The 23,898-nt window shown below is 37.3% G+C and overlaps 1 protein-coding gene across 6 annotated transcripts in view; it reads left to right on the top strand.

Annotated features, from left to right (window-relative positions):
* DLG2 (discs large MAGUK scaffold protein 2) overlaps positions 1 to 23,898 on the top strand; it is a 2,095,027-nt gene that overhangs the window by 1,827,459 nt on the left and 243,670 nt on the right. For all 6 annotated transcript variants that reach the window (XM_017850883.1, XM_017850879.1, XM_017850882.1 and 3 more), the window contains one exon: positions 5,927 to 5,995. In XM_017850883.1, the coding sequence (XP_017706372.1) occupies positions 5,927 to 5,995 (69 nt within the window). The remainder of the gene's footprint in view (positions 1 to 5,926; positions 5,996 to 23,898) is intronic.

Below are 23,898 nucleotides of genomic sequence, written 5' to 3'. Positions count from 1 at the left end.
AAAAAAAAAAAAAAAAAAAAAAAAAAAAAAAAAAAAATAACCTTGGAGAGCTCACCATTACCAACAGATGTAAGACCAGACCTTGGCAAGGTATTCATTGCCCCTCATTGCCCGTCCCCAGCCAGCTTCCTGACCTTACCCCTGGCCACTCTGCTCTGGCCAAGCCAAGACACTCAAGTTTCCAGAGTACATGACATATTTTTGACCCTTCATGATCTTGATCATGCTCTTCTAGATTCTCAAAATGTCTTATTTTCCTTTGTCATACTTTAAAATACTTATATATTCTTCCAAACATAGCTTAGATAGTTTGCCAATTAAATATGCCTGAGGATTTATTAAAAAATGCTATCCATGTTATTTGGACATGGGCTAAATGATTTATTTGCTTTCACCATTCTCTTTATTATCAGATATTTATTGAGTACTACAATATTGAGGAATGAGTCATCCCAAGCACCTAACATAATCCCTGGTGTATAATAAGTTTCCAATTAACATTAATTGGGTATAACTACAACATATAAATAATTATACAAGACACTTCATGTTAAGTGTCAGTGAAACAACAGGAGGACTATCCAGTTTCATGTGGGAAGATGATGATGTTTTGATTATGTTAAATTTGAGGTATTGATTGGATATCCAAGACATACTCGTCTTTTTAAGAATAGTGACAATTTAATGCATGCACTACATTAAGAGAGAAGGAAAGTAGACAGAAAAAGACAAGAAAGAAATATTAAGGTAGATTAAATAAATGATTGATACAAATATGTAAGAGAGAGATGAAGAGTTGAATATGACACGGATAAATGCAAGTTCATTAGAAATGAAAAAATAGACAATATTGAATATCCATAAGGAGATATGTTAATGACTAACGTGACTTTACAAGTCACAGTAAGTAACTTTATGTTATCAGTTAATTAATAAAGTACACAAAAAATATTTTGTGCTGTCCATTAAAATAGCATAGTTTTAATATTACAACATGTTGGAAAAACCATTCATCCTGCCTCTCATTGCCTCAGAGAAAGATAAAATTTAAAAGCTATTTGTTACCACCAGCTAGGACCTTTGTGTTCCATGTATAATGGAACTATTTCAATTCAGATGCTCAAAAATTTCTTAATTAAGCACAGCAATAGGAATGTATCTTTCAGCACCATTCAAATTTCATTTCTTAGGCAACAGTTTGGAGCCTTTTACTTGGAAGACTCAGAGAGTTCTTGGAAAGGAAACTCTGTTGTGCTCTTGCTCAATTTTATTTAATGACAGCATGATTTGGACAGGCAATAGGGCTGATACCTCTCTTTGGCTCTTAAAAAGGTTTAGTAATATTTATCTCTACAGTTGCCTGATTTAGTACCTCAGCCAAGCTACCTAACTAGGGAATTGGTGCCACAGGTTTTCTACCAGATGACAGGGGACTTCTTCTCCAGCATTCATGTTGTAGCATGATGCTGAGCCTCCCTCATGCTCTTTCTACCCACCCACTATTCATTGTCACTTAAATCTTGATAAATGTTCAGGACTTACTAATGAGGTGGTGTGGATGTGACAGAGAAGTTCCTTTATTAAGTGATCTTCATAAAAATGATCTTCAAAAGCCACTGACATGGAAGTTGAGCATACATAGTAAAAGTAATGGGTGGTATTTTATACCAAAGAAAAAAAGAACTTGTCAGTGTCACCCAGTGGGAGTTCAGTATTTTCTAACAGAGTGTTTCAGGTGCTCTATATAGACCAGTCACAGAGCTTTGATTTCAACTTTTTATAAGACAATATGGTTTGTCTCAGAGGAGCAAGCACTTTGGAGCTGGCAAATCTGGGTTCTACTTGTGCCATCTACTAGCTGGGAGATCTGGGCCTTAATTTAATTTCTCTTGAAAATGGGGATGAAACCTAATTCTTGATGCTATTGCAAAATTTCAAAGTGAGAAGTCATGGGGGCCTTACAGATAGATGGAATTCAATCCATGGTATTCATCATTCAAAAAGACATTGATGGAGGGTCTTTGGTGTGTCAACCCCGGGTTGACAATGTATAGATGAAGAAACCCAATACCTTGCTCTGAAAGCACACATGACTTTATAGGAGAAATAGGCATGTGAATAAATCTTAGTGATTCATAGCTCTGGGTGCTGTTATGGATATGTAGGAAAATGAGATGGTAACACAGAGCAGCATGTTTTAGCTGTGAGTTCCTCCCTTGGTTCTTTCTACAGCAGTTCTCAGAATTCCATCTGACTGGCCTCTCTTCCTGAGGAGGTGAAAGAGACAGGAAGTGGTTACCTGTAATTTCTTAGCGATGGTAACTCTACACCACATTGTTTATGCAGCCAATAATGTGGAAAGTATATAACCTACTTGGTCCTAAGGGGAAAATGTTTGGTGTTCTTTAAAATACCAGTTATAATCACCGTCAGGTAGGTCCAAACATCCACTGCAAGTATCCCTCCTGCAAGTATGGCTTGGACATTACTATTATATTTGGGAATAACAAAAATTCATTGTGTCCACAGGTCTTGACTGTATTTATCTTAGTTCACTGTATTTGTCTTAGAAGAGAGTAAAAGGATAATTACATTTTGGAAAAGACTCTGTTCCAAATTTACAGGCTAGGAGAAACTGGCTAACCTTGCATGTGTAATAAAAAAGGAGTCAAATTCTCTGAGCACCTCATGGTTCCATTTGCATTTACTTTGTCACTAAAACTTTAAAGAGGATGTTATTGGAATACAGTAGAATAGCAAAGTAATTAGTTATAAGGTAATTATAAGTGAAGTGAGATTACTGAATTTTTTTGTTTTAATTTTGTGGGCTGAGCTAATGGTGAGAAAGCTATCAGAAATTACAGTTACTTATTAATCTTGGTTAGTGACCAAAGATCATTGATCTTTGCCTAAGAACTGTTGGTACTTTCTAGACCAGTGGAAAACAAATGGTAAAGGAAAGGATTAGACATTTTGCACAAAAGATATATAATTAGCCAATAAGTATATGAGAAAAAATGGTCATTCTCACTAATAGACAAAGACATGCTCATTACAAATTTGAAGCATCATTTTTCATCTATTAAATTGTTAGAGTGTTTTAAAAGTTATAATGTCAGTGCTTGCAAGACTGTGGGGAAACTGGTACAGATACACATTTTTAGAAGCAATAAAATGGTACAAAGCTTTTGAAAAGTAATTAATAACATAAATCAAGAAACTAATAAGTGTTTCCATTTTGGGAAATGCATATAAAGGAAATTGTAGAATAAGAAAAAAGTAATTGATACCAACATGTTCATTGCAGCACTGTTTATATTAAAACAATGAACATCACCCAAATATCCAACTATCAAAGATGGCTAAGTAATTATATCTTCATAGGAAGTAATGTTATGTAACACCAAAATAATGATAGAGACCCTATGAGAAATGCTTAAATTGTAATGTTAGGAAAAGCAGAGGATATGAAGTTACATATGTTTCTGTATATATGTACAACTATGTGAAATACATATGGACATGTAGAGAGTCAGTAAGATAGAATGGAAAGTACACACACTTGGCAATAAGATAAGCTTTAGTTTGGACTCTGGCTCCACATTTGCAAGCTGTTGATTTCTGAAAATTATTTTAAGTTCTATGTGTTTTGTTTTCTTGTATATGGGAATACTTATGTCTACCTTATAGGACTCCTATAAGAACTACATTAGATAACTCAGTAAAATGTGAAAGAAGGTAATAGGACTATAGATGAAATTTTTTAATTTCTCATTTTTATTTCCAGTAATTTTATATTATTTTGTAATAAAAAATGCTTTATTTTATTTTATATGTTGTAAATGTATGATATTTTTGTAATAGAAAATATATTTTAATTTGATATTTATCACTAAAGTTATATACAGAAATATACACCTTGTGGCACTGACTGTATGACTAACTGAAGTGGTCTAAATACAGTAATTATTCTTATTTGGTACTAAACATCTCAAAGTATACCCTCTACTAAATCGTATTGGTTTATTTATTTAATGAATGCTTGTATAGCTTTACCATGTGATAGTCATTGTTCTAAATACTGTATTCATTTAATTCTTATAATAACCCTGTGAGTAAAGTGCTGTTACTATCCTAGTCTTATGAGAAGCTGACATACAGAGAGATTTAAGTAATTTATACAAGGTTACATTGGTATATGTGGTTGAGCCAGGCAGTCTGGCTACATAGTCCAAGTCCTGAATGCTATGATGCTTTTCAACTAGTCAATTGAAAACATGATCAATGAATATCTTGGCACTGCGAGGGATACCAGGAAACACAATCTTTAACTTGAAGAAGCACAGTCTTTAACTTGAATATCATTCTCTAGGTTTCAGCTATGATCTCAAAATTCTGTACCCTTAACCTTAGACAAATATTATCTACTTGTCGCAGGAAATCACCTCTTCCCACCTATGGTGACCTACATTCTGAATGAAAGACTCTGCAGCCTATAGCTTGATTCTCTGTGGCAATGTCAGCATTTGCCATGTTTGTACTGAGAAATCCTAGACTCAGGTTTCTTTTATACATATATGTATATATACACTCGTTCATATATTATAGGCATATGTAACTAGTATTTCAACCAAAATATTTAACCTAATACTATAAACTAAAATTACACATTCAATAGAGTTGGCTGTTGAATTATTATTATTGTGCCTATCTCAGATGAAAGATTATCTTGCCGTCTCTTTCTAAAGAATATTCTAGGCCGGGCACGGTGGCTCACGCCTGTAATCCCAGCACTTTTGGAGGCTGAGGAGGGTAGATCACAAGGTCAGGAGTTCAAGATCAGCCTGGCCAACATAGTGAAACCCCATCTCTACCAAAACTGCAAAAATTAGCCGGGCATGGTGACATGCACCTGTGGTTCTGGTGACTCGGGAGGCTGAGGCAGAAGAATCGCTTGAACCAGGGAGGTGGAGGTTGCAGTAAGCTGAGATCGTGTCACTACACTCCAGCCTGGGTGACAGGGAGAGACTCTGTCTCAAAAAAAAAAAAAAAAAAGAATATTCTAAGATTACGAGATGAATTCTTAAAAACGTGAAAACTTGTTATAAGAATTTAAAATGACTCTAGAATCAAACAGTCTCAATGCCATTTCAAGCATAGGAAGTTACCATGTGACTCTGAGCAACTTTCTGATCCTCTCTGTATCTCAATTTCTTTATCTGTTGAATGGGACATACCTCCTAAATTTATGAGAAATAAAAGACATAAAAGTTTAAAAACAGGAAAGTGTTTAAGACCTCAATAAATGATAGATATTATCATTTTATTTCTATTGTTTATCTACAAAATTAGTCTTTTCTTGTTACAGGTAATCAAAATCTAGAACTACATTAAATTTGAAGATTGATATGCAGCTGGAAGTCTCATTTTTCAAGTTTTGTGTTCACCAAATAACTCAATTGTTACTAATTTTACAACTAAGTGTTGCAAATTTGAACTAATAAATACATCTATACTAATTAAATACAACTTCTCTGATTTACAGATTAGGCTCTGTGTAAAACTTGTTGGAAAAAATTATTCTGCACCTTAAAAAAATACATTGCATCATAAATAAATGTATGTTTTATGCTCTATATTATCTCATTCCAATGGCAAAAATTACCTTTTTCAAATATGTTTGTTCTTTTTAATGTTTACCTATCATTAAAAGCTTACTTTTGAATAATACATATTAAAATCAAATTATAAAAAAGTTAACTCTTATCTGGTAGAGTACTATATTTTGGTGGAGGGTTCTACTTATCAACAAATATTTAATCTCGACTGTATTTCTTTCAAGATTGGTTCTTGACAATAGGACTGATTAAAATGTTCAAAAACATTTCAAATAAATGATGTGCGTTTCTTCTGTCTTTTCTTGCAGTCATTCCCAACATAGCACCACAACTCGTCAGCCTTCAGTGACTCTCCAACGGGCCATCTCCCTGGAAGGGTAAGATAATAATAAAGAACCTCTTAAACTGTGCAACCTTGGAATATAAAGTTTTCCTTTCTCTCCCTGTCTCTGTTTCTCTTTCTCTTTCCCTCCCTCGCTCCCTCCCTCCCTCCCTTTTTTCCTTCCTTCCTCCCTTCTATCCTTCCTTCTCCCCTTCCTTCCTTCCTTTCCTTCCTTCCTTTTTTCCTTCCTTCTTTCTTTCCTTCCTTCCTTTTCCTTTCTTTCTTTCCTTCTTTCTTTATCTCTCTCTTTTCTTTCTTTCTTTTGTCCTCTCTCTCTCTCTCTCTTTCTTTCTTTCCTTCCCTCCCTCCTCACTCTTTTTTCTCTCTCTCTCTCTCTCACACACTCTCTCACTTTTTTCTTTCAATCAGCAAATATCTAGGAAACTCACATTATGTGCCAAGCACTGTGCAAGGTACTAGATTCAATAAGTCAAATAAGATTTCTTCTTTCCCTCCAGAGGGCTTCATTGTCTAGTACAAATGATAGAAATACAAACACATATTTGTGATACAGTGTAAGCATTACACTGTATAGGAGATATGCATAAGGGATTAATGGAGAATCCAGGAGGGATACCTAACTGTAAATGGGCATCAAAAGAGAACTGGGGAGCAGGTCAGGTTGGTTCCTGAAAAGATGTAACTCTTGAGCTGAGGACTGAAGCGTACGTGGATATTTGCCCAACAGTACAAATTCATAAATATTCCTCCAAGGGAAGAAAAAAAACATTTACTGAGTGCTTATTAGGTGCCAGGCTCTATTTATTTATCTACCAATTACCTGTTGTATTAGTCCATTTTCACACTGCTGATGAAGACATACCCAAGCCTGAGCAACTTACAAAAGAAAGAGGTTTAATGGAGTTGCGTTTCCATGTGGCTAGAGAGGCCTCACAATCATGGTGGATGGCAGAAGGCACTTCTTACATGGCAGCAAGAAAGAGAATGAGAGCCAAGCAAAACAGGTTTCCCCTAATAAAACCATCAGATCTCGTGAGATTTATTCACCATCATGAAAACAGTATGGGAGAAACCGCCCCATGACTCAATTATCTCCCACCAGGTCCCTCCCACAACACATGGGAATTATAGGAGTACAATTCAAGATGAGATTTACGTGGGGACACAGAGCCAAACCATATCACCTGTCTTACCTGATTTTATTTCTAAAGTAGTCCTAGAAGATAGGTATCTTTTTTTTTTCTGAATCTTGATTCTCAGAGAGGTTAAGTAATTTTCCCAAGTGTACTTGTACAGAAAGTGGCATAGCCTGGACTTGAAATCAAGCCTGACTCCACTGTGTGGCTCTGTCCCCTATAATGTGGTATGAAATACTTTATTGAGGTGGAGAGCACAGGTTGTACAATTCATAAACCACATTCAGGCTAAGTTAGACATCGTGTAGAATTTCCTAAGTGTGAAAAAAAAAAAAAAATGAAGAACTAGAATGACTCTAACCTTAAAAATCATTAAATAGAATCAATAACCTGCTGTTCGGGATGGTACTGGAGGTCCATGTGCATACTATGTAGCTGGGGTGTTGTTTGCAGTAGAGGTAGGGGTGTGGGGACTAATTTGACCACTGTCTCTGCCTTACTTTATTATTCCTTTTGAAGACCTCTCTTGGCAGGGCTCAGGGTGGCTGTCATTTCACATTTTGGCCATCAGCACAAAGTAGACTTCCTCCAGCTGTGATAAATAATGGCATTTTCTTCTAAGGCTATCTCCAAACTTTTGTTTTCTTTCTTTTTATTAGCAAAAGCTTATTAGCAATTTGACCAAAGCATTTTTTTCAATTTCCGCTGTTTTCCACTTTAGTTAAAGGAACTCTGTAATTGACATAATCACCATTTCTTCTTCTCTGATGAGGCCAAAAATGTAAACGTGTTATCCTAACTTCAAAATACCAGAGTGATTCCTTTTATAAAAAAAATAGCAAACTGTATAAACTTCATAGTGATCTATTGTCCCAATTAGCATAAAGCAGTTTGCCTTATATCTAGTGAATAACACAATATATTCTATTCTCTGTAAGAATGGAAGAAAACTTACTCTAGAGTCGAAGAATTTGGTTTGAATCCTCACCTCTGCCATATGCTGTTGATCAAGGACCTCCACCTCTCTAAGCATGGGTTTCCTCAACAATAAAAGGGAAAATAGTATCAAACTCACCTTTTTTTTTTTTTTTTTTTTTTTTTGGGGATGGAGTCTCTCTCTGTCACCCAGATTGAAGTGAAGTGGAGTGATCTCGGCTCAGTGCAACCTCCACCTTCTGGGTTCAAGCGATTCTCTGGCCTCAGCCCCTCAAATAGCTGGGACTACAAGCACATACCACCACACCTGGCTACTTTTTGTATTTTTAGTAGAGATGGGGTTTCACCACATTTGCCAGGCTGGTCTCAAACACCTGACCTTGTGATCCGCCCTCCTCGACCTCCCAGTGCTGGGGTTACAGGTGTGAGCCACCATACCTAGCCCAAACTCACCAATTTTAAAAAATAAAAGTGGCGGGTACATATTGGACCTTCAATAAGTACTAGTTAAATATACATTTAGTCTAAGTGTTCTGAAAAGGACAAAATTTATTTTTATAGGCTAGATTAGTTTGAAGACTTACTTTGAACACTCGCTTTTAAATACGTTTATGTGTATTTGTTTATGTAAAACACTTCTGGATATAAAATAAAATATTTGAGATAGAAATAACTTTGCATTACTGAAATATTTAGAAGGCAAAATTTCAGTGATCCTCTACAAAGTCCAGAACACAAAAATGTGTGCTATACATACCCAGCTGGTTGTCAGATGAAGAGATAATGTGGCACATAATCACTGTGACTGAACACATAGTGGGAAAGTTATTTTTCATCTTATATAGGCCAATGGGTCTTTAGCAGGTTTCCCATTAAAGTGTTATACTGCTGAGTGTAGGCAATCAACTGAAATTGCAAATTCCATTATTTCAAAACTCTCCTTCCTAATGCTTTTGTGAAAAGCAACTACATAGGATATTTTTTAAACAAATGTAGTTTAAAAGGCCATATGTTTATATAGTTTTCACCCCAGTTGCTATTTACTTGACATAAAATAAGTGGAGATATTTCAGATTTCCAGTTAATTTGATCCATTGAGACAACAAAACTGTCTAATTGAGTCCTCTACCATAGAGTCACTGCTGCTTTTAAATTGATATCTGAATCATCTATAACTATACCAGACAAAATGAGGAAGAATAATACCCCCATTAGCAGAATAAGTTCTGTGTTTCAGTTTCAAATTGACAGACACGGCCCACACCTTAATCTCCTCTTCCTCCTGAGACCCTAAAGGAAACTAATGTGATAATAATATTTTTTTAAAAAGGACAATCTCAGAGTGATCAAGGAAATAGAAGGGAACATCAAAGGCCAAATGGGTTCATTACGTTTCTTTGCAACAGAAAGCTGATGGAAGGGTATTGATTGCTGAAAAACAAAGTAATCTCAGCCTTTGATCACCTGTGGAAGCAGAGCTGTACAACTCCAGGGGGTACCTTTTACATTGTATTCTATTAGAATGGCATTTCATGGGGTTATGTTTCCCGGGATGCCACCCACAAGAAGCCCTACCACAGTGCAGTAGCACTATGTGAAGGGGCCTACAGCTCAGCAGAGAGCAGATCTGCCTAGCCAAACCCAGAAAACTCAGAGACGTTAGGGTAGTGACAACAGATGGGATGGAAAGCAGAGTCTGAGAATAGGAATAGGAATGAAGAGTCCTCCCGTTAGCGTGCACACCTCTGCATACCAAAAAGAAAAAAGACGTTTCTTCTCGGAAGAAATTGAATCACTCTTCTGTAGCACTTAGATGAGCTAGTTTAAGAGTTGGCGCCCGTAGTCGAGCCCTTCACAGTGTGCTAGTCTGGGGCACAGTTTAGTGTTTTCTCGCTTAACTTCAAACGTTTCTGTTAAAAAGCCTGATCAACCTAACTGCCTATCAATGAATGACTGGATGAATGAAATGTGGTATATATACACAATGGAATACTATTCAGCCATAAAAATAATGAAATCATGTCATTTTCAGCAACGTGTATGGAACTGGAGGCCATTATCTTAAGTGAAACAGTTCAGAAACGGATGAGTGCCACATGTTCTCACTTATAAATAGGAGCTAAATAATATATACACATGGACATAGAGTGTGAAATGATAGACGTTGGAGACTCAATAGAGTGAAATACTGGGAGGAGGTTGGACGATGAGAAATTACTTGGTGGGTAAAATGTACATTATTCTGATGATGGATACACTAAAAGCACAGGCTTCACCATTGTGGAATATGGCCATGTAACAAAATTGCACTTGTATCTCTTAAATGTATACAAATTTTTTAAAAGCTGAAATGGTTAAAAGCATTTGCCTCTGGAAAGGAAGGGAGAATTCTCAGGGGAGGTGGCACAAATTGAATTTTGAGGGATGTGTCTGCAGCAAGGTAGAGGTTAAAAAATGGAAAAGAAAATCATGTGCAAAAACCTAGATGCATTTTCTTAACACTGCTAAGACTAAAAAGTATCTTCAGCTAAAACCTAGATGCATTTTCGTAACACTGCTAAGACTAAAAAGTATCTTCAGCTACTCAGAAAGCTTTCTTTCATCTAGGAGAAGGCACTTTATGTTACCTTACAAGATCATTTAGTGGCATACTTAACGGCAGAATTTTCTAGTAAAAATTCTAGTAGCATAGTAGTATTTTCACATTGGCAAAACAGCTGCCCTGGAAGGTGTTGGCCACCCTTTATAAGTAGCACTTAACAGGAAACTAAATGACCATCTTCAGTGAAATTCTTCAAGGCATCCTTTATGGAATAAATAGTTGGTCTAACTAACCGCACCAAAAATCTCTCCCAAATCCAGAAGCATATGAGTGTCAAACAAACAACAACAAAAAAAGTAGTTTTACTTACAAACAGATCTAAGGGAACCCATCCTTTCAAGTTAACTGGTTTGTAATGATGCTGCTATTGTACTTTCTCACCAGGACAGGCCTAACTCCATAGGGATAGCCATGTGCCACTGTTTGGCACAAGAGACACCCTTCCCACATTTTAAGACTGCTCTAGGCTCATGAAACCGTGGTCCCACTGGGGCTGGGGAGACTCTGTTTTTCTAAGCCTGAGCTCAGGTAACCTTTCCAAGGAACATCTGGAAACAGGACCTCTAATGGAATTATTCCCTCTCTTGTTCTCTACTCCTTTTGCCTGGATGGGAAAAGCTCTTGTTTTATAGCTAATGTGCTTCAAATTTCCCAGGATGATGCTGACCTAAAAGACTCAGTCTTTTTCCTCCAAGTACTCAGATATTTGGTTCCAAAATATATGGTCATGGCAGAATGTGATCTGAAAATCAACAGGTCATCTTTGAATCAGGACATAGAACCCAGATCTACCATTTCTTACTGTGTGATTTTGGCAAGATGTCTGTTATCTCATATACGAAGTGATCAGGTTGAATTAAATAAACAAGGTATTGGATGCCTTCCAAATCTAACATTTCGGAGACAAAATTTTGGCTTATGGACTTCTAGGAATATTCCTAGATATGGAGCATAAACTTTTAAGGGACCATTGGGCTCTGGGTAGCTGGTCCTTTGAGCTAGTTGGCTTGAGTTATCTCTATTCACATATACAGACACCCATCTATACCTCAGGATTTGTAATCAGCATGAATGCTCAGCTTCCTTCAGCACACCCTGACCATCAAAAGTAGTGCTAAGTAGTGTTGGGGGCAGGGAGGGGTTGACATGCTGATTAATATACTGAATTATAATAGTGCTCTTTGAAACTTGGAAGAGATTTTTTTTTTCAGGCTATTAGTTGCTAGGGTCACTGGTCAAAAACCTGAGCCTTTGCTTATCACAGATATTTAAGTGACTCTATCAAAACAGAGAGGCAAGTTGGGTAAAGTGCAAAGGATTTTGTCTATTTTAGAATGTATTAAAATAATATATATTATTTTATGTGTATGTTTATGTGTGTATATATGTATATGTATATATACACATATATGTATATGTGTATTTATATGTATGTGTCATTCTCTTTATTTTGCTTTCCTGCCAGCTGAAGAGTTTATTTAAAAAGAATATGGGAAAAGTAAGGAGATGAGCACCCATTTGATTTTTAGAAATGATCAGAAGAAATCAAACTGCTCCCCCCAGAAAAATTTCTGTTTGTGATTTATAGTCCAATAAAGACAGACCTGCCTCCTGAATAAGAAAGTTCTGGGTGAGAAAGCTCTGGTTGAGAGTCCCAACTTTATTAATGCTGCCAGGTCACCTGCTAAAACATCTTAGCTGTTTGGAAGGATTCAAAAGTTTACAGGCCCTCCTTCCGTCCCTGGGTGGCGGAGGTAGATCTTCAGAGTTTAAAAACCAGGGGATTCATTAGGAATCTATCAGAGCAGCAAATTCCTCCAGGTCATCGCTATCCCCCATAGTTAAGCATCACGTGCTTCCTTTTCATTTTTCCTTGTGTCCCTGGAATTTGCACCTCTCCTCCTGCTTGAGCTTTCAGCTCCTTTTCCTTAGCCTCATTTCAAATGGTGAACAGATTTTTTTTTTCCATTCCCTTGCTCCATAAGACATCCTTTCTGGGCTTTATAATCTTTTTCCTCACATGTGTAGAGCTTAAAATATAAAAGGTGTCATCACAGCAAACTTTAAGGCGTCTCCCAAATTTACCAGTGTTGAAAAAATGCTGAGACTGTGGAGAGCTAGGAAAGATTTAAGGGCTATGAAGACATGAGTTCTAATTCTCTCATAGGGACTGGATTTCTGTTGCCATTTGCTTTTCAAATTACAACTGTATAAAAATAAATTAATACATAAACAAACCATTGATTCTTGTTTAGAACAGACAGAAGTTTCCAAATGTGGAATTTCAAGGACTAGTAAAATAGCAAAAATATTTTGCAAGATGACATAGAAAATCTAGATTTGTATTTTTCCAGGTAAAGACTTGTATAGACATTATCCACTATCATCATTATTGTTCCATAAAAGAAAGCCTTCCTTAAAATGAAGAAACAAAAAACATAGATCGAAGAATACAGAGCACTCTATCATTAAAGCAGGCATTGCAAACCCATAGACTTTAAAGTTCAAAGATAATATTTTTTCTATATTTAAGGGCTAAAATATAACATTAAATATTGTATATTTTATTTTAATTTAATAGTAACTGATATGTGTTGTGTTTTATGTGGCTCTCATTTTGCTCTGATAACAATTATAGGCACATTTAACCCTCTTTATGGATGAAGACACTAAAGCTTGGAGAAGTTAAGTAGCAGAACTGAGATTTGAGACCACATTTTTAAGTCACTACCCTCTCATACCTCCCCAAACTTGCACGTGTTTTGTTATTACAAGCTGGCCAACCTGGAGGCCTAAGTAAGACGTTAAAATACAAAGTAGAGCTCAGTTTGATTTCTGAAGTTTTGGAGTTTTTTGTTAACCAGAATCATTGTCAAAAATCTAGTTTCAAATAAAAATGTTAATAAATGAGGAATAAACTTGTATCGTGATTCTACTCGCCTTGAAATGTACTGAATTAGAAGAAATGGAGGAATAATATCTCCAAACTATAGGCTTCTGGTTTGCCCAGCAGGACTAGGAAGAAGCTCAGAAGTCACAGGTCGGGAGTCTGGTTATGAGAATTCTTGGGTTGCCCTGTTCAGTGGCCTCACATACTGAGGGCTGTTCAGTGCCAGTAGTATTGACCTTGTAGGGCTGCCACAGAATCCACTGGGCAATTGAAGTTAGGGATGTTTATTTTTTAAATACTCCCTATTTTCTGGACGTAGATGAGTTCCAACATGATTACTTATCATATTGTGCATATCTTCCTTGAAAACTTTTTAAAGTTTTACTAAATGGGCTTAAAAATGGTCTCAAAGTAATTGTGAATAAACTTTCTCCTCATTGTTATATAATTAAACATACCCAAAACAGTGTGCTGCAGAACATCCAACTAGAAAAATGCCCCTCTTCATCAGTACTCATAGTTATTAATGCTAATAATAATATGCTCACCCATGACACTGACTGAGATGTCACTAAAGAGCTAGTTAATATGTTGAATTAACCAACAAGGAGTAAAAAAGCACCCAGTCATAAGTCTGTTATGAAAATGAAAACTAGAACCATTATTCCATGACAAGATTTAGTTGCTTAAACTATCAAAAAGATTTTATCAGTCCCATACTTTCTAATTGTAGCCCCAGCACCAACTTCTTCTTTATATTTCCATCACTACCTCTCTTTGAATACTGTCCTTTTTTAACTTGATTCTGTTTACGATGATGCCAACCAATAAATTCAATTAGGAATATAATGATGAGCAAAGCAGACATTGACTCTGCCCTCAGTCTGTGGGAGAAAATAAGACATTAATTGAATAATCACACAAATAAATATGAATCTGTTACTGTGTCAAGCTCTGTGGGAAAAAAAAAAAAAGGTAGGGGGGACTACGATGCCCTGTGTACCTATAATAGGGGATCTGACTTTGTCAGGGTGGTCAGGGAAGTCATGGAAGGCTCTCATCTGAATGACGACTAGACCTTGACTAGGCAAAGAAAGGGTCATCAATGGCTGCACAATGATTACAAATCCGTCTGAGTGTATGACTGAGCAGAGCACAGATGAGAACAACATGAACTCAGTAGAGCTTTCCATTTAGAAATTTATAATAAGGAGGCTGACTCATGATTGACTCGCTGTCTCCTCCTAAGAGGCTGTCTGATGGAGTCTTCCAGTTGCTTATTATCAGTGTTCTGTGGTCTTGACAAAGACGTGATTTTCTAAATCGCTGTCCAGTTCTGCTGTTCCTTCAGTTTCATGTTTATGTGTTTGTTTGCTTATTTATCTGCCTATGTGCCAGAGTTATGAGATCTTCCATTGCCACTGCTGCATCTTTCCTTCTCCTCTACCAGCTCCTCCCTTGGTCCTTTTTATTTTCTGTCTTTTCTCCCTTTCCCCTGCCTTCTCTACAGAAACTTCCTCCTCCTCCTCCTTTCTCTTAGTCTTAATTTGCCATTCATTTTCTTCTTTTTCTCTTTTATTCTTCTCCCTTTTTTGCTGTTCACCATGAAGGTACCAGGATTATGTTCACATAGTGCATTATAATTTACAAAGGCATCTCATGGACATTATGCCATTTGATCCTAATAACAGCTTTGTAAGGTGGCTGGGTAAGAGTTATTTATCCTGTCTACAGATGTGACAGAGGACCAGTGACTTCTCCAAGGTCATGTGTCTGGGAAGAGAAGGATTCTTGACTGCAACCTAAATGGCTGTCTCCTATACTACCAGACCATCCTGCCTCAACAGAAATGTCACATATGTTTCAATCACATCTTTTAGTCTGACGGACAAAAGTCCTTTTCCGCCTTGTCTTTATCATTCATGAAAATAAGTCTAGACAAAAGTCATGGTCAGAGGGGTTTTCTGGTGGCTCATCCATCACTGGAGTTGAAATAGCTTTAGTGTTATCTGATGAATATTTGCCGGACATTAAATTTGACCTTGGATTGAACTGCTTATAAAGAATGATTTTCATTCTATTGCTACCTTGTCTGGCTGTGACGTGGAAGGTGGCATGGCTAACAAGAACCAAAAACAAAGAGGATTGCTTCAGGTATCATTTGTCAGCCTTCATTAGATTACTCATCTTGAGACATCTATCTTTATATATACAAATGAAATCTGGTGTTTTTCCCAGCATATATTTCAATCCCTCAGAGACCCTTAAATTCCATTAGGATTTCTGTTTACTTCCTTCTTCTGGCCAATTATAAGAGAGTTTAAAGAAAGAGCACATCTGTATCCTATGCCACAGACCAGATGCCCCTTTATTGCCAGAAAAACAGCGAGCGATGTTTATCCTTTATTTAATCTCTCTGCTGACTTTCAGTGCTGGTAAATGTTTATTCCACTGAAGTATGCTTTTAAGATGTCAGTCAGCAACCTTTATTGACCAATGGATCACATTTGGTAAAGGTTCCTGCTTATTACATAGAGAATTAGACTGCTCAAGGAGGATTTTGCAGGGGACAAGCACCATTCATCCATTCATTCAGTCATTGATTTGATTGATTAACTTCTTATATATTTGTTCAACTAAGCATTTACTGAATGTCTAGTATGTACCAAGCACTCTGGTGAGATATTTGAGAAAATCAAGAAGAAACAGGCCCAAGCCTTGCCCTTGAAGAACTCACAGACTAATAGGGTGACAGAATGTTGAAAATTGCAGTAATTCACTGTGATTATATCTTTGTAATTACAGAACAAAAGAACAAGCAGCTGATTTGGGGGAAGCTAGTAGTGCCATTCAGGTGAAATTTCAGTAGTTTTTATCAGGTGATTACCAAACCTGAAGGGTAAATGAATACCCTCTTTAGACTAAAGAAGGTCCATGCTTACATGAGCTGATATCAAGAGTTGGGGATTTTTTTCTTCTAAGCACAGGTCTGTAAGAGCTACATTGAAATATAGAACAGAGCCATGTTCTTCACAGCCCATTCAGTTTTGCAAAGGAGAATTCTCCTGTGGTCAAGCATTAATTATGAACATTGATGGGAAACTGCATTTCAATATCAATGTTGTATGATAATAAAATGTGTGAGCATCCCTTCTCTTACAGTGCTTTCACTGCATCTCTGAAGTCCTTACTTGTCCTCCAGTCTCTCTCCTTGGTATAGCTGCCTGGTGTAATTTAAAGAAGATGGCCTTTTGGCATATCTGTAACTTCATTTAAATTCTGGTTCCAGCAATTACTAGCTTTATCACCTTGAGCTGTTACTAAACCTTTCTGAGTCTCTCTTTCTTTAATCTAAAAGTAGAGATTAATATCTGCTTCCTAGGATTGTTTTGACAGTTTGTTTTTTTAAGTCTGTAAATGGCCAGCATACTACCTAACAAATGGTAGGTACAAGTACGGATTTGTTCCCTCTCTGATCTCTCTTCCTGTATCCCATCTGACCTTTTTCTTTCTTGTGTACTAGAACCCGTTTCTTCCTTTTCCATGCCAGGAATCAATTGACAAAGTCTCCATTCATTGTCCATTTAACAAAACATTTCCTGTGTACCTCTCACACACTCTCTGGAGATACAATCAGTAATGTAGAAGACAGAACACAGCACGTGGTAAAGAAACAAAGAGGAGTAAATACGCCTATTTAGAAAAGACATCAAGAGTTCAAACACTTTCTACACCCCCTAAAATTGATTTCTTCAGAGCAGAGTTTCAGGAATAGTAGTAGATGTAAAAAGAATATTTAAGGGTAAAATGTCACCACACCTTACCTCCTTATTTATACACAAAAGAGTAAGTCCAGAGCCCATGCACATATGTGCTATCTCAAATATGTGAACACACATAGATTCCTTCCACTTATCTGGGGTCTCCAGTGATTGCTGTTTCATTCAAAAGATTTATTGGACACTGGTACATACACAACACCAGTGTCTCTTCTTGATTGCCTGTATAATAGATCATATCTCTGCCACACAATTTAATGGCTGTAGTTTTCTCTTTTTTCCATGTTGAAGAGGTTCTCTCCTCTACTGGGCACAAGAGTCCTTCAGGGCAGGTACTAGGTCCTACCCTATCGTGTAATTATTGGGCACTCTCACACACACAGACCATATTCAACAAGTGATGGCTTGTTAAAGTTCCTCCTTCTACTGTGACCTGAGGAATAAGGGGAATTATGTTCCCTAAGTGACCAATTTTCTCCACTTCTAGCCAATTTCTTCACTAGGGGAGATAAGCCAAGTAGTCATCACTTTCTCTATCTCTGTAGTTGTACAGAGTTGTAAAGGTTTTTGTAGACAGTAATATTGTGAATGCTGCTAATGCTGCTGCCACCAGTTTTTTTTTTTTTTTTTTTTTTTTTTTTTTTTTTTGGAGTGGGGATTATCCGTCACCTCAAATATTTATCCATTATTTTTGTTACAAACAATCCAATTATACACTTCAATTATTTTTAAGTGTATAGTAAAATATTGTTTACCATAATCAACCTGTTCTACTATTAATACTAGATTTTATTCATTCTTTATAAATTTATACCCATTAACCATCTCATTATTTCCCCCACCACTGTCCTTCCCAGCCTCTGGTAGCCATCATTCTATTATATCCATAAGTTCAGTTGTTTTACTATTTTTAGCTCCCACAAATAAGTGGGAACATCCAAAGTTTGTCTTTCTGTGTCTGTCTTATTTCACTTAATATAATGACCTCCAATTCCATTCATGTTGCTGCCAGTGACAGGATCTCATTCTTTCTTATGGCTGGATAGTAGTATATTGTGTATTTGTACCACATTTTCTTTATCCATTCTCATTTGTTGATAGACACCTACATTTCTTCCAAATCTTGGCTATTGTGAATAGTGCTACAATCACCATGGGAGTACAGATATCTCTTTGATATACTGATTTCCTTTCTTTTTGGATATATACCTAGTAGTGGGATTCCTGAATCATGTAGTAGTTCTATTTGTAGTTTTAAAAAATGTTTTCAATTTTTAATTTCTGTGGGAACATAGTAAGTGTATATATTTATGAGGTACACGAGATGTTTTGATACAAGCATGCAATGTGAAATAAGCACATGATGGATAATGGGATGTCTGTCCCCTCAAGCATTTATCCTTTTAGTTACAAACAATCCAATTATACTCTTTAAGTTATTTTAAAATGTACAATTATTATTGACTTTACTCACCCTGTTGTGCTATCAAACAGTAGGTCCTATTCATTCTTTCTAGTTATTTTAGTCCCATTAACCATCCCACCTTCCCCCTACCTACCTCTCACCACTACCTTTCCAGCCTCTGGTAACTATCCTTCTACTCTTAATCTCCATGAGTTCAATTGTTTTGAATTTTAGATTCCATGAATAAGTGAGAAAATATGACGTTTACCTTTCTGTGCCTGGCTTATTTCACTTAACATAATGATCTCCAGTTTTATCCATGTTGTTGCAAATGACTGGATTCTCATTCTTTTTGTGGCTCCATTGTGTATACATGCCACATTTTCTTTATCATTCATCTGTTGATGAACACTTAGGTTGCTTCCAAATCTTGGCTATTATAAACAGCGCTGCAACAAACATAGGAGTGCAGATATCTCTTTGATATGCTGATTTCCTTTCTTTTGGGTATATACCTAGCAGTGGGAGTGCTGGATCATATGATAGCTCAATTTTTAGTTTTTTGAGGAACACCCAAACTGTTCTCCATAGTGATTGTACTAATTTACATTCCCACGAACAATGTAAAAGGGTTCCCTTTTCTCTACATCCTCACCATTATTTGAAACTCCCTGTCATTTTGATATAAGCCATTTTAACTGGGGTGAAATGATATCTCATTGTAGTTTTGGTTTGCTCTGATGCTCAGTGATGTTAAGCACCTTTTCATATACATGTTACTGATTTCATTGTTAATTCATCACATATATTAGTGAATTTTTATAAGTCCATTTTCACACTGCTGATAAAGACATACCTGAGACTGCAAAGAAAAGGAGGTTTAACAGGTGGGAAAGCCTTACAGTCATGGTGGAAGGCAAGGAGTAGCAAGTCACACCTTACATGGAAGGTGCCAAAGAGAGAGCTTGTGCAGGGAAACTCCTGTTTTTAAAACCATCACATCTCATGAGACTTATTCACTATCACAATAACAGCACGGGAAACACCAATCCCCATGATTCAATTATCTCCCACAGGGTCCTTCCCACAGTGTGTGGGAATTCAAGATGAGATTTAGGTGAGGACACAGCCAATCCATATTATTCCACCCCTGACCCCTTCCAAATCTCATGTCCTCACATTTCAAAATCAATCATGCTTCCCAACAGTCCCCCAACATCTTAACTCATTTCAGCCTTAACTCAAAAGTCCAAAGTCCCAAGTATCATCTGAGATAAGGCAAGTCCCTTCCACCTATAAAGCAAGTAAAATCAAAAGCACTGTAGTTACTTCCTAGATACAATGGGAGTTCTGGCTTTGGGTAAATACAGCCATTCCCAATGGGAGAAATTGTCCAAAACAAAGGGACTATAGGCCTCATGTAAGTCAAAACTCCAGTGGGGCAGTCAAATCTTAAAGCTCCAAAATGATCTCCTTTGACTCCGTCTCACATCCATGTCATGCTGATGCAAGAGGTGGGTTCCCATGGTCTTGGGCAGCTCCACTCCCATGGCTTTGCAGGGTATACCCTCCCTCCCAGCTGCTTTCATGGGCTAGTGTTGAGTGTCTGCAGTTTCTTCAGGTGTATAATGCAAACTGTCGGTGGGTCTATCATTCTGGGGTCTGGAGGATAGTGATCTCTTCTCACAGCTCCACTAGGTGGTGCCTTAGTATGGACTCTGTGTGGGGGGACTCCAACCCCACATTTCCCTTCAACACTGCCCTAGCAGAGATTCTCCATGAGGACTGTACCCCTGCAGCAAACTTCTCCTGGGCATCTAGGCATTTCCTTACATCTTCTGAAATCTAGGCAGAGGTTCCTAAACCTCAATTCTTGACTTCTGTGCCCTCACAGGCTCAACACCACATGGAAGCTGCCAAGACAAGGCTTGCACCCTCTGAAGCTAAGGCCCAAGCTCTATGTTGGCCCCTTTTAGTCATGGCTGGAGTGGCTTGAATGCAGGGCAACAAGTGGCTAGTCTGCACATGGAAGAGGGACCCTGGGCCTGACCCACAATACCATTTTTCCCTCCTAAACCTCCAGTCCTGTGATGGGAGGGGCTGCCATAAAGGTCCAGGTTTCTGAGATGCCCTGGAGACATTTTCCACATTTTCTTGGTTATTAACATTTGGCTCCTTGTTAATTATGCAAATTTCTACACCTGGCTTAAATTTATCCTCAGAAAATGGGATTTTCTTTTCTATCCCATTGTCAAGCTGCAAATTTTCCAAACTTTTACCTTGTTTCCCTTTTAAAACTGAATGCCTTTAACAGCACCCAAGTCACCTCTTGAATGTTTTGCTGCTTAGAAATTTATTCTGCCAGATACCCTAAATCTTTGCTCTCAAATACAAAGTTTCACAAATCTCTAGGGCAGAGGAAAAATGTCTCCAGTCTCTTTGCGAAAACATAACAAGAGTTACCTTTGCTCCAGGTCCCAACAAGTTCCTCATTTCATCTGAGACCACCTCAGCCTGGATTTCATTGTCCATATCATTATCAGCATTTTGGTCAAAACCATTCAACAAGTCTCTAGGGAGTCCCAAACTTTCCCACATTTTCCTGTCTTCTCCTGAGCCCTCCAAACTGATCCAGCCTCTACTTGTTACCCAGTTCCAAAGTCACTTTCCCATTTTCAGGTATCTTCTCAGCAGTGTCCCACTCCCAATACCAATTTACTGTATTAGTTCATTTTCATAAAACTGATAAAGACATACTCAAGACTGGGAAGAAAAAGAGTTTTAATGGATTTACAGTTCCACATGGCTGGTGAGGCCTCACAACCATGGCAGAAGGCAAGGAGAAGCAAGGCACATCTTAGATGGATGGCAGCAGGCAAAGACACAGCTTGGGCAGGGAAATTCCCATTTTGATGAGATTTGAGTGGGGACACAGCCAAACCATATCAGAGTTGAAATCATTACAAAGCTATAGGAGTACAAGATCATCATTTTTGTTCATGTGTGTTTGTATATTCCAATATGTCAATGCTAGCAAATAATTTGGGCATAAGAAAAAACTATAAGCCACATTAGTATCTTTCACCCTTGGCTTCTAAGAGAACTGTGGCTATCAAAGATCAAGCCTTGTGTTTGATACTGCATGGGGTTTTTGCAGAAGAAAATATCATTATCGTTATCTGGCCTTGTGTGTCTGCAAAACACACATCACTATGGAGAGCTACTTTATAATAATGTCCTAGTTTCAATTTACTCGAGGGCCATATCCATCATGGGGTAAAAGGATATAATAATGTCCACCTCCTTGTGAGAAAATGATCTAAGGGTCAGAGACAGGCAGAAGATTTTCCACTATGGAGAGCTACTTTATAATAATGTCCTAGTTTCAATTTACTCGAGGGCCATATCCATCATGGGGGTAAAAAGGATATAATAATGTCCACCTCCTTGTGAGAAAATGATCTAAGGGTCAGAGACAGGCAGAAGATTTTCCAAGGCCACAACAAATTCAAGACCAGAAGTCAGGGCTCCTAATTTTCTGACCAGGAACTCCATTTTATCTAGAGGATAATGAAGGTAAACTGGAGTCTTTATTCCTCTGTTTTTTGCTTTTTCAATTCCTCATGACTTTTGACTTATTTTTCCAGAAGAAGGGATCATTATGGGGAAACTGGAATGCTTTTAGGGGAGAAATAATGGGAAGAGGTATAAAATGCCAGAAAGCACCTTTTGCAGTATGGTTTTGACCCCCCTGACATACCCATGAAACCATTTTTCTTGTGTGACAGCAAGAATTCCTTCCATGTAATTTTCAGCAGCAAATAGGGCTTGGGAAGAGTCCTAAGTTGGCCTTACTTAGATCTGAACTCATACTCAGCAAAACAGACACAGTGTATATTTTGGGTGCCCTAGCTTCATTCTGCTAGATCAAATGTCTTCATCTCTTAACCACCCTCCTTTGTTTTTGGTCCCCAGTGCTGCGAACTTCCTTTTATCAAAATCAGTTCTTAGGATCAACTAGTTTGCCCTGAAATTTAGATGTCTTTTAGGTTTTCATTCCATAGTGATTCATTGATCATATTCTTTGTGCCAACTATTTTACCAGGTATTTAGGACATAGGAGCAAAGGGAACTTGTATTCATTAAGCACTTTTTAATAGATTTTATTTTCCAGATCAGCTATGGGTTCATAGCGAATAAGAAACAGAAAATGTAGAAAGTTCTCATGTGTGTCCTGCCCTCACACATGCATAGCCTCACCTGTTATTAACAATCCTCCACCAGAGAAGTACATTTCTTAGAACTGATGATGCTACATTAATACATCATTATCATCCAGGGTCCATAGCTTACATTAGTGTTCACTTTTAGTGTTGCATATTCTAAGGGTTTGGACAAATGTATAATAACATGTATCCACAATTATAGTGTCATACAAAATAGTTTCCCTGCCCTAAAAATTCTCTGAACTTGGAGATTCTGATGATTATGTATCTTGGGGATGATCTTCTTGTTAAGTATCTTACCGGGATTCTCAGAGATGACACGAACAAATGAAAAAAACATTCCATGTTCATGGATAGGAAGAATCAATATCATTAAAACAGCCATACTTCCCAACACAATTTATAGATTCAATGCTATTCCTGTTAAACTACCATGAGAGTCTTCACAGAACTAGAAAAAAAACTGTTTTAAAATCATATGGAACCAAAAAGGATCCTGAATAACCAAAACAATCATAAGCAAAAAGAACAAAGCTGTAGACATCACACTAGCTGACTTCAAACTATATTACAGGGCTACATGAACCAAAACTGCATGGCACAAAAACAGACACATAGACCAATGGAACAGAATAGAGAACCCAGAAATAAGACCACAGATCTGCAACTATCTGATCTTTGACAAACCTGACAAAAATAAGCAGTGGTGAAAAGATTCCCTATTCCATAAATGGTGCTGGGAAAACTGACTAGCCATATATAGAAGATTAAAACTGTGCCCCTTTCTTACACTAGATACAAAAATGAATCAAGATGGATTAAAGACTTAAATGTAAAACCCAAAACTGTAAAAACCCTGAAAGACAACCTAGGTAATACCATTCAGAATATAGGCACAGGCGAAAAATTTCTTTTTTTTTAATTTCTATTTTTTTTATACTTTAAGTTCTAGGGTACATGTGC

Source organism: Rhinopithecus bieti, unplaced genomic scaffold (assembly GCF_001698545.2).
Source record: "Rhinopithecus bieti isolate Rb0 unplaced genomic scaffold, ASM169854v2 scaffold_30846, whole genome shotgun sequence".
Taxonomy (NCBI): domain Eukaryota; kingdom Metazoa; phylum Chordata; class Mammalia; order Primates; family Cercopithecidae; genus Rhinopithecus; species Rhinopithecus bieti.
This window is presented reverse-complemented; position numbering and strand designations above follow the sequence as displayed.